This window comes from Rhinatrema bivittatum, chromosome 4 (assembly GCF_901001135.1).
Source record: "Rhinatrema bivittatum chromosome 4, aRhiBiv1.1, whole genome shotgun sequence".
In the NCBI taxonomy this organism is placed as follows: Eukaryota; Metazoa; Chordata; class Amphibia; order Gymnophiona; family Rhinatrematidae; genus Rhinatrema; species Rhinatrema bivittatum.
The window spans coordinates 368,887,365-368,899,422 of record NC_042618.1 but is presented as its reverse complement, the minus strand read 5'-3'; the positions used below and the strand labels follow the sequence as shown (position 1 = coordinate 368,899,422).

The following is a 12,058-nucleotide window of genomic DNA, read 5'->3' as shown; positions in this document are numbered from 1 at the left end:
CATTAAAAAAACCGGTACAAATTCTTTCCTCTAACACTTCTTCAGATTCAGAAGTTCTCAAAAATACTCCAGACAAAAAGACACGGAGAGATAGAGAGGTTCCTACAACGTCACCTCCAACAATTATTCCAAAACAACAAGACAATCGTATGATAATGCCCTCTCATACAAGAGAAGCATTTTTTCAATTGTCGCAGTCTCTAGCAGGATTTTACGAGACGCTTCAATCATCATTTAAAATATCTAATACTTCTGAGGACAATGCTATAAAACATAAAGCACAGTCTAATGAAGAGCAGTCGGCGGAACCACCAACATCTCCCAGGACAAACCAACCAACCTCACCTACTCATCTACAGGATACATATTTTGATTCTCCTTCAATACAAACATCCCCATCATCATCGGTGGGATGTCTGTCAGACACACAGGACCAACTACAGGAGCCACATTCTCCTCCTGAAGACCTTACATACCCAAAATTCATAGAAAAAATGGGTACAATTCTACACCTAGAGGTCCAAAAAGAAGCAGACCCTAGAGCGGAAACTCTTGGACTTCTAAAGATATTTGATACTCAGGTGGAACCAACATCTCTTCCACCACAAGAAATCCTACACTCCGTATTACAAAAATCCTGGGAAACGCCTTATACAACTGCAGCTGTTTCTAAGAAAACAGACATGAAATTTCGTATGAAGAAAGCATCACTATACACTCTACCACAATTGCCTCACGCATCAGTCGTAGTAGAGTCGGCGTTGCAAAGGTTCAAGAAAACAAAATTGCACACTACTTTCCCCCCAGGGAAAGACAACAAATATTTAGATGAATTTGGTAGGAAAATATACCATAATTCAATGTTAACGGCAAGAATTATGCAACATCAGTTCTACATGGTGCAATATCTATATGAGTGTATGCAAGCTATGAAAGGTATACATTCCTCAGTAGCGGAACAAATACCTCAGCCTCTTCATGATATGGAAGAATGTTCTCGACATCTATTGAGATCAATCTATGAAGCACATGAAACATCATCCAGAGCGTCTGCAGCAGCTATTGCAGCCCGCAGACTAGCATGGTTACGTTCAAGTTCCATAAGAGATGACTTGCATGTGAAACTAACGAACCTCCCATGCACGGGAGATAACTTGTTTGGAGAAAAGTTCCAGGAAGCAGTAAGTAAATTAAAAGAGGAAGCTCTAGCAGTACAATCTCTAACATCAAATCCTATTTACTCGACTACACGTCGTTATGTGGGGTCTACCCGTAGACAATCATATGGCAGAAGACCCTATAGATCTTATCAATCTTTTCGTACGCAGCCATACCCTGCCTACCAACGTCCTGCTCCACAAAATAATACCTCAAATCAACGAAGAGGTAAACCACGTAACCAAAGGCAACATGCACAACAGCCGACTACTGCTGTAAAGCCAACCTCATCTTTTTAGTTATTCAGCCGCCACCACAACATCAAGCTCCTCCAGGCAGAATTTGTGCTTGCCTGAAAGCCTGGGAAACAATAACATCAGATCAATGGGTTCTGGATATAGTACGTCAAGGCTACCAACTCCAATTTGTAACAAAACCCATCTTGCCTCATCTTTCCACATTCAAGATCTACAATTCCCATCCACAACTGGGGGAGGAAATTGCTTTACTTCGCAAGCAACAAGCAATTCGACAAATCCACCCACACCCCAAATTAGCAGCATTTTATTCCCCGTACTTCCTCATACCCAAGAAGTCTGGAGGCCTTCGCCCCATACTAGACCTAAGGGAGATGAACAAATTTCTCACCAAGGAGAAATTCAAAATGGTATCATTGAAGTCAATTCTTCCTCTCATTCAAACCAACGATTGGATGTGCTCCATCGATCTGAAGGATGCTTACACGCACATTCCAATCCATCCATCCTCGTGGCATTACCTGTGCTTTCACTACAGACATCAACACTACCAGTACAAAGTTCTTCCCTTTGGACTATCGGCTGCACCCAGAGTTTTCACCAAATGCATGATAGTGGTGGTGGCTCATCTCAGGAAACAAGGTATAACCATCTTTCCATACCTGGACGATTGGCTAATAATAGCCTCAACTCCGAATATCTTACAGGATCACCTCAATCGTGTGATACTTTGCTTACAACAACTAGGGTTGGTGATAAATTTTCAGAAATCACATCTACAACCAACACAGCAGTTACAGTTCATAGGCGCATGCCTGGACACTACGTGCAACAGGGCATACCTCCCAGACGACAGAATATCACATTTCCGTCAACTTCTGCACAACTTGAAACATACTCAGAGGCTGTCAGCAAGACAAGTCCTGGTAATTTTGGGCCACATGGCAGCGGCGAATTTCATGGTGCCCAACACCAGGCTACACATGAGACGCCTACAATGGGGTCTGAAACGATAGTGGAAACAGCATTCACAACCATTGACGCAAAAAGTATTGCTGACTGCAGAAATGAAAAAAGATATAGCATGGTGGCTCCTAGACTCCACATTGTCCAAGGGAGCACTGTTCAGTCCCCCTCCTCACAATGCAGTCCTAACCACAGATGCATCTCACAAAGGATGGGGTGCACACCTCGAGACTTACGAAACCCAAGGATTATGGACACTCTCAGAACAGAATCTACAAATAAATCTACTGGAACTCAGAGCGATTCGCAATGCATTGCGAGTCTTCCAAGACTACCTGAAGGGACGCAGGGTCATGATCTACACAGACAACCAAGTAGCGATGTTTTACATCAACAAACAAGGAGGGTCCGGTTCATGGTCCCTCTGCAAAGAGACCCTGACAATCTTCGAACATGCTCACAAAAATTGCATACACCTACAAGCAACTTACCTACCAGGAGTTGCAAACACAAGAGTGGACAGACTAAGCCACATCTTTCATCCCTACGAATGGACACTCAACTCAGAAGTAGTCCAGGACATATTTCTACAGTGGGGGACACCTTCCATAGATCTCGTTGCAACAGAGATCAATTCTCAAGTTTCCCAATTCTGCTCGATAAGGCCAAGCCAATTCAGGATTGCTCAAGATGCCTTCCTCATTCCGTGGACGACAGGCCCTTCTGTATGCCTTTCCTCCCATACCTCTCATAACAAGAACAATTCAGAAGTGCATAGCGGACAAAGCTCAACTGATACTCATAGCCCTGGCATGGCCGAGGCAACCATGGTACAGTTTCCTACTTCGACTATCCATCAAGATTCCAATTCTATTACCAAATCGTCAAGATCTTCTAAGCCAAGATCAAGGAACACTACTACACCCGCTACACTCATCTCTACACTTAACAGCTTGGAGATTGAAAGGCTCCTTCTGACAGAACAAGGAGTTTCCACTTCAGCACAATTCATCTTGTTACAATCAAGGAAACTCTCAACCAGGAAAAATTATAGCTATAAATGGAAACGCTACTCTACCTGGTGCACTTCCAAAGGTGTACTGCCATTGGACTGCTCCCCGGAATTGCTCATTGATTATCTTCATTCTCTATATGTAGCTGGACTAGCAACATCATCCATCAGAGTTCATCTCAGCGCCATAGGCGCCTATCATAGACCAATCAATGACATTCCTATATCCAATCACCCATTACTGACTCGTTTCATAAAGGGTTTAACACACATTCGTCCTCCGGTATCCAAACCTCCAGTTCCATGGAACCTCAACATAGTTCTGGAACAGCTCATGCTTTCTCCATTTGAACCTATGGACTCAGTACACATGAAATACCTCACTTGGAAGGTAGTATTCCTGGTTGCAGTAACATCAGCACGAAGAGTTAGTGAGTTACAAGCTTTGGTCCACTGTCCTCCATACTTGCAATTTCATCAACAAAAGGTAGTTCTACGAACTCACCCATCCTTCCTACCAAAGGTAGTTACCCCATTCCATCTCAATCAGTCAATGGAATTACCAATATTTTTCCCTAAACCGCATGCAAACGATAGGGAAAAGCTACTGCACACACTGGATTGTAAAAGAGCTTTAACACACTACAAAGAAAGGACGAACTCGGACTCCCGTGTTTCTCAACTCTTTGTTTCCTACGACCCGAAGGCTCCTGGACTGCCAGTAGCCAAACGCACCATCTCCAGTTGGATAGCGCAATGCATCAAATTCTGCTACGACAAACAGAATTTACATTTACAATCTACTCCTAAAGCTCACCAAGTCAGAGCAGTAGCAACATCCTTAGCACACCTAAAGAATGTGCAACCCATAGACATTTGTAAGGCAGCTACATGGTCATTACTGCATACCTTCACATCTCATTACTGCCTTGACCAGCAAGCAACCACGGATGTGAAGATAGGGCAAGCAATACTGCACTCTCTATCCTCCTGTCCACAGTGACTGCCACACTGTCAATGATCACGTCCAACCACATATGTCATATATGACGTGATCGGGAGCTTTGGACTCCCATGACAGCATGGCTAATTCAGCCCTGCTATCGACGGGAAAAAGCAAGTTTGCTTACCGTAAACGATGTTTCCGTAGATAGCAGGATGAATTAGCCATGCTGACCCACCCTCCTCCCTGGCAGTCACCTAGTCTTCGACTACACTACAGCTTAATTACAGACTGAGGAGAGTCCGTTACTTTCCTGCGCGGGAACATATGCGCAGCCGCAGAGAGCAAAGCTCTGTTCTCTGCTTTGACAAGCTCCGCCTCCCGGGCCTGATTGACAGATCCCCATGACAGCATGGCTAATTCATCCTGCTATCTACGGAAACATAGTTTACGGTAAGCAAACTTGCTTTTAGTCACTGTTATACTTTTTATTTAATGACTGGACGTAAGCAGCAAGGAATCTTATTTTTTGGGCTCCTGCCAGGTGCTTGTGACCTGGGTTGACCACTATTGGAAACAGGATACTGGGCTCAATGGACCCTTGGCCTGATCCAGTATGGCGTTTCTTATGAGGGCATTCATCTCTTTGATACAGGATAAAATAGCTATAAAGATCCCTTGGATCAAAAAAATCTCCCTTCCACCACCCATATTGCTTTTCTGGTGATTTTACTTTATACATGGGAAAGATGCATGTGTGGGCTTGTGGTTCCTGTTACAGTGAGAACCCCAGAGTGCACGTACACATATGAATGATACTGTTCTTATAAACAAAGTCATACATTTTGCCATCTTTCTAGGCTAATAAGAGTAAAACTCTTCAGAATTTATAAAGTTAATATGCATTGTTCTCCTAGGACAAGCAGGATGGCAGTCCTCACTCATGGGTGACATCATCAGATGGAGCCCAAAGCGGAAAATTTATGTCAAAGTTTCTAGAAACTTTGACTAGGCACACTGAGCATGGTCAGCAAGCCCTATACCATGCATCCACTTGGGGTGCCTCTTCAGTCTCTTTTTTTCTGCGGAGCTGTCAGCATCGTGATTAGATTGAGCTCCAGGCCTTAGTGACATTCACCTTATACTAAGTTCTTTTATGACAGGGTGGTCTTGCGTATGCAGCCTAAGACCCTGCCTAAAGTGGTGGCGGATTTCCATCTTAACCAGCCAATCATCTTGCCAGTTTTCTTACACAGGCCCCATTTGCACCAAGGCAAATGAGCTCTGCACAGTTTGGACAGCAAGCAAGCCTTAGCCTTCTATCTGGAGCAGACTGAAGCCCATAGACAGTCTACCCAACTTTTTATTTCTTTTGATAGGAATAGGTTGGGTATTGCCTTTGCCAAACAGACACTATCCAATTGGCTATCAGATTGCATCTCCTTCTGTTATGCCCAGGTGGGACTGCATCTTGGAAGTCATTGTGTCAGAGCCATTGCAGTGATGGTGGCCCAATTGCAAGCAGTTTCCATGGAGGAGATCTGCAATCTGCAACGTGGAGTTCTCTCCACGCATTCACATCCCATTACTGTCTGGATAGGAATGGTTGATGCAACAGTAGGTTCGGCCAGTCTGTCCTCAAGAAACTGCTCGAGGCATAGAACCCAACTCTTCCCAAACTAGGGCCCGTTGTTTGGGTTCAGGCTGTCTCTCCCTCTGTTACCAACAGTACCGGTGGTTATGCCGTTGGCATCTGGTTGTGTGCCTTTTAGCCCCCTTTCTGTTGGGGAGCCGCCTTTAGCTAGAGATTCACCCATGTGTGAGGACTACCATCCTGCTTATCCTCAGAGATAGCAGAGTTCCTTACCTGTAACAGGTGTTCTCAAAGGACAGCAGGATGTTAGTCCCCACAAAACCCACCCACCAGCCCATGGAGTTGGGTTTCTCCTATTTTTTGTTTTGATTTTTATCGTAATTCTATGTTACGAGACTGAAGAGGGACCCCGTGTGGTAGAGGGCATGCTGGGCAAGCTCAGTGTACCTAGTCACCTCGACATAAGTTTTCCATATTGGGCTCTATCTGATGATGTCACCTATGTGTGAAGGCTAACATCCTGCTGTCCTCGGAGAACTCTGCTTTATTTTTATCTGTTATTGTGTCAAGCACTGCTTATAAGGCATAACTTGTGCATGGTAACTGTAACATCTTTAAAATAAAAAAAAATATCTTGCACTTGGTGATCACACTAGTGATGTCATCTATGTATGATGCATAAAATAATATGTCATGTTTCCACTTTATTACAGAGAGTCTGTGAATGAATGAATTTATGAAGTGAGTTTGTTTTAGCAGAATTTGATTGATGTAGCAAGCACTGCACAAGATTTTCTTTGGGGAAGCATGACTAGGTTGTTTTTAACCAAAGTTTGATATAAAGATCAGTTACTCTATATTTGATGCCTTGCCACAGTATAATTTGTTTTATCTGATTTGTCATGTTTTAATTCTTTGTATCTTTATTTTTGTCTGCATCAGTGTATATTTTTTTGCACAGACTAGATTTATTGCATTTGGCTCTGTTATCTTTAATATAAATATTTAGGCTGTGATAGTAAAATCTTGTCTGTTGTTGGAATGTATGCTTCTTGAGTTAGGTGCAGGACATATTAAGCTATAAAACATAATCTAATGTAGTAATTTTAAATTAAATTGTCCATTGTAGGATGGTGGTGTTCATATACTGCCTGTCCCAGTGCGAAATCAGCAGGAAGTTGAAATATATATCCCAATAACCCTTTCACCCAGTATTTTGACATTTCCATGGCAACAGAAAGCAGGATCATATCAATACACAATAAAGGTACACTTGGTTACATTATATACAGCATTTCAAAACTTGATTTATTTGGCAAAACTGGATACCTAGTAGTGAAACTTGTAAATGATGATTTTATGTATTTATAGCATGCATTTGTTGTAGAAACAGATTAGAATGCCAGTCTGTGCCTTTTTAGGAAACACAAATGTGTAGTATTCAAAGTCATATGAGAAATTCTCTGTCTATTTGCACTAGCTAGTAGTCACAGTTGTAAATATTTTTGTTTGCTGTGACCTCTTGTGTCTGTGAGAAACTGTTCAAAATGCATTGTGATGGGACAGTGGGAAGCAAAATTTATCAGTGTATTGCTCCAGTTCAAGAGTTATTCCATTGTTGACCCAGTATATTTTTTCCTATTGAAAATACAGGTGCATATTCACTACTAAATCTGGTTTTGCACTGTAGCAATGTTTTGATAAATCTCTCCTTCCTGCCTTGTAAGGAAGGGTACCTGACAAGGATTTTAAGCAGCTGGTGTGGATATTGTAACCTTGCCTTACTGCTTCCTAAATTTTATAATGTCACATTAATTGCTATTTGTTAGGAAGATTGTATTGTTACGGAGTCAGGAAGACATCATTTTAATTGTGCAAGGGAGGGGGAAAAAACCTTATGGTACTTGATTTTATGAGATTGTAAAACTTGGGCAGGTGCCATTCTGTTTTGATTTCCATAAAATTACGTAGCTGCGGTACCCCACCTATACTGCTACTTGTGCACAATTGAAGGTTAGCTTTTCATCATCTTGTCAAATAGGAAGATTTGCTTTCATGTGTTGTAGGCTGTAATGCTGGGGTGGCTAGAGTTAAGGAGGTAGGACTAAAGATGTCACTTCCACAGCATGCAGGTTATGTAAATACCTTTCATTAGGCCTCATCTTGTCACACAAAAGCTTTCGCTAGCAAACCCCTGGCAGAACATAACTTCTAGCAAAAGTGGAACTGCTAACTTGACCATCAACCCAGATATGAAAATGCAATAGCAACAAAGAATTGGATCTTATTTTTTTTTTCATGTTATTTTTCCATTTCATACTTTTTATTTTTTTTTTTATTCCAGCTCTTGGAATTTTCTCATTGAGTGTAGCCTCAGATTTTTTGCTCTGACATTTTATAGCTTCCAGTCACTGTCTCTGCCGTTGAGCAACAGAAAATGAATCTTCTTTTTAAAATATAGAAGAGATCATTCATGGCAGGTCCCTGGTGTGCTGGCTTGTAAAATGATCTGCAAACTGTTAATGCAATGGATCATTAGAATCCGTGAGCTTTATGTCCTAGGAATCTGCAGCTGTGCTAGAGAAGCAATTTAGAATTTGAACCAGTGTATAAAGGGTATATAACTTGCCAAGCCCATTCTTGTAGATTGAAAGTAACAGGTTGCATTTCCTCTTCTTTTCCTGCTTGCAAAAAGACTGTTTTATCACATTATTTAGCGCCTCTTAATTCCAGTATGTGAGAAAGTAATACATGGATAACTGGGCAAGGAGAAAGAATATAGAGTATCCTAGAATGATAAAATAATTATTTTTTCTGCTTCTCGTCACAGGCTCATGGTGGAAGTGGGAACTTTACCTGGTCATCCTCTAACCCTGCGGTCGCCACCATCACAGTTAAGGGAGTAATGACCACAGGCAGTGACATTGGTGTCAGTGTTATACAGGCACGTGATGTTCAGAACCCACTGCATTACGGGCAAATGAAGGTACGTTGCCTGGCTTTTCATTTAATCCATTGCGGGTTGTGTCAGGCGTTTCTACTGAAACATGTTGTTTCCCACACTGTCTGAGGACTTCTGATGGCTTGGTGTTGAAATTTTACAATTCTGAAAACTCATTTTAGCTTATTGTTAAAGTAGCTGCATTATTACATATTTATTGGAGGTTTATTTAACTGTCATATTTATAAGGTCCTTTATTTTCAGTTAAAATCAATTTTCACTCATAAACTCCTGAATTTTTCCAGGGGTGACAATTGGTTTAAAACAATTTTCACCCTAATTTTAGACTGTTTAAAGAGCAGCTCCAGAGCAGTGGATGCAGCGTTTTAAGGCCTTCCACCACTGATGGTAGCCAATGTGGGCCTAAGCATGTGCTGCATTTCAAATACTGCCCCCTCCCCCTCCAGTGAAAGCTCTCACCCTCTAGTGCTATAGGGAGGAGGAGTCTGGAGCCACTAGCAGCAAGGATGAATGCTGTTGGGATGGGCAAGGGGAGAGAGGGATATGCTAGGGAGGGGAGGAGGAGATACTTCTTAATATTGTTTTACTATCCTGGATTCTGTCCATAAAAATAAACTCTGATATTTCTCGGTAAATATCAGTCACCTCCCCGCCCCTTTTTGCAAGCCCCATTACTTACACGCGTCCTGGGGCTTTACGCGTGTTGCTGGGCCTTTTGAAAATAGGCCCGGCATGCGTAAACCTTTTGAAAATCCGGACCAAAGTGCATTGTTGCATATAAAACCTACTGACAATTCAATTGGATATATCATACCAATTTTCAAAAATCCACTTACACATGTAAATTGTATTTACATATGTAAAACCCAGTTTAAGTGTACAAATCCTTTTGAGGTAGATATTCATAGCCTACACGGCTAAGTTACAAGGATACTCAGAGGTATGACTATGCTGGTGAATATCCGCATAGAAGTTGCTACGCTCAATAGCAGGTCTAAACTTAGTCTTAAGATCACTACTTATCCAGATAAGTAGTGCTGCCCCGATCCACCCACTGCCCGCCCCCAAGCTAGCCAGATAGCCGGATAAGTGACTTATCCAGCTATCTAGCAGCCGCTAAACATAACCATATATTCAGCGGCCACTAGATAGCCGGATAAGTCCTACTTATTCAGCTATCCAGCGTCTTAATATCGGGCCCTTTGAAAATTACCCCCATAATGTACAGAAATTTTTCCTATGTTCTGTAATATAGCCTACAAATGCTTAGGAGCTCCTGAATGCCATATTGTAGCATGAATATATTTATAGTTAAAATATGTTCATCAGGTTGACATGTCACCTGAATGTTGATTTAACACATGCAAAATCTGATCTGGATGAGCCAGTGATACGACTAGTCTCCTTCAGAAAGGAATACAACTTAATATATAGGATAGATGTGGTGAAAATTTGTAGCCGGGTTGGGGGGGGAGAGGGTATTTGCCATTAGTTTAATTGTGATAGGTTCCTGCTATAAGTTGATCGAGAAGGTTGAATAGCATAACGAGGCTGCACAAATTTTGCTATTCTTCATATTGATTTTGATCTGCAGCTCTAAAAACATCTCAGATGCTGGAACGGGGAAAATGTAGGCTGATGAAGAAATAAAGAACAAAAAACAACTAGGCCTAAATAAGCACTATATGATTCTTCTCTCCAAATCTTTAGGCAGTTTAAAAAAAAAACTGTTTTGTTCAAATTAAATTGTGGCAGGGTTCTTTTAATTGGCATTTCCACTTATGTTAAATTCAGCACTGTAATAACATTTCTAGAAGACAGCTTCTCTTACCTTGAATTTTCTTACCTCATATTTATTTATTAGGAAAAATTAGGACTCGGCCATCTTGAAAGAATGCAGTCTTACATGCTTAGTTAATTCTTAACCAGTTCTTTTTAAATCTGGTACCCAATGAGTACTGTGGCCTCATGAAAATAATGAAGTAGAATATCCAGGAATGCTCCATTACAGAATTATTTGTGCCTATGTCTTCATCTCCATTTGTGTTATGAAGACATCCTTCTGTGATGCGACCAAGGGGGAAAGGATTTTTTGCCAGTTATAAGGAGAATACAGGTAGAAATTCATAAATAAGTGCTAAGCTTTAAACCATTCCCCTGATCTGTTCCCCCCATTCCCTGAACTGTTCCCCCAGAGAGCAATGTGTGGCCCGTATTCAAAGATCATTTTTATTTTCATTATTTTCATTTGTTTATTGCTTGAGGATTGCTGTTTTATCTTTTTGTTTGAATGTTGTCATTTTTAATATGCTGTTATCTGCCTAGAACAGATGTGCTGGTAATTGGGCGGGATGTTGCTGTAAATAAATAAATAAAGATCTGCTGAGTGGGTAAGTTATCTGGTTAACTGTGCCTGGAAATTCAACAGCACTTACCTGGGTAAAAACGCAGCAGAATATGCCCAACCAAAGTTAGCTGGGTAGTCTTTTCCAACTACCTTTAAAATAGTTATTTGTCCACCTAGTTACCTGGGTGACATTGCTGAGGCAGCGCTGAATATAAGCACTGTCTGGAGAAAGTAAAACTGCACCCTGGGAATGCCTGCTGCACCACTATTTTTACCCAGGCAGTAATTTACCTGGACAAAATGTAGCTGGGGAACAGGCAAAAGCTTTCAAATCTCGAGGTTTGCCCAAGTAACTCCAAAAGTTAGTAGACAACCCCTTTTGAAATTTGACCTTAATGCACTGCTCTAAATCCTGTCCAAGCAGCCCTTGGGGGCCCAGGAAAGAAGGGGGTCCACCTGAAACTGCTGCTGAATTTTCTGAAGAGGATCCCCCTGCTTTGGGGGCCCTTTTTGAATTTGTAACTTGAGGCCCTTCATTTGAACTTGTGCCACTTCCTCTGTGTTAACCTTTCTATTATTGTGTCCTTTAGGTATATGTTATTGAGCCCAGTGGTATGGAGTTCATCCCATGTCAAGTTGAGGCACGTGTGGGTCAGAAACTGGAACTGCCTCTGAGAATTTATGGGTTGTTGAATGGGGACAAAAATGAAGTGGTCACATTGAGTGACTGTTCACATTTTGACTTGGTTGTTGACGTAGACAACCCTGGTATATTTAAACCACTGCAAGGTGATGATATGATCTTTCTCTTTGTAAATG

At 41.6% G+C, this 12,058-nt stretch overlaps 1 protein-coding gene across 1 annotated transcript in view; it reads left to right on the top strand.

Moving 5' to 3' along the window:
• The window catches only part of NUP210 (nucleoporin 210), a 307,403-nt gene that overhangs the window by 113,289 nt on the left and 182,056 nt on the right, over positions 1-12,058 (top strand). Inside the window, 3 exon segments of the mRNA XM_029600827.1 lie at positions 7,060-7,197; positions 8,761-8,916; positions 11,830-12,028. Of these exon segments, the coding sequence (XP_029456687.1) occupies positions 7,060-7,197; positions 8,761-8,916; positions 11,830-12,028 (493 nt within the window).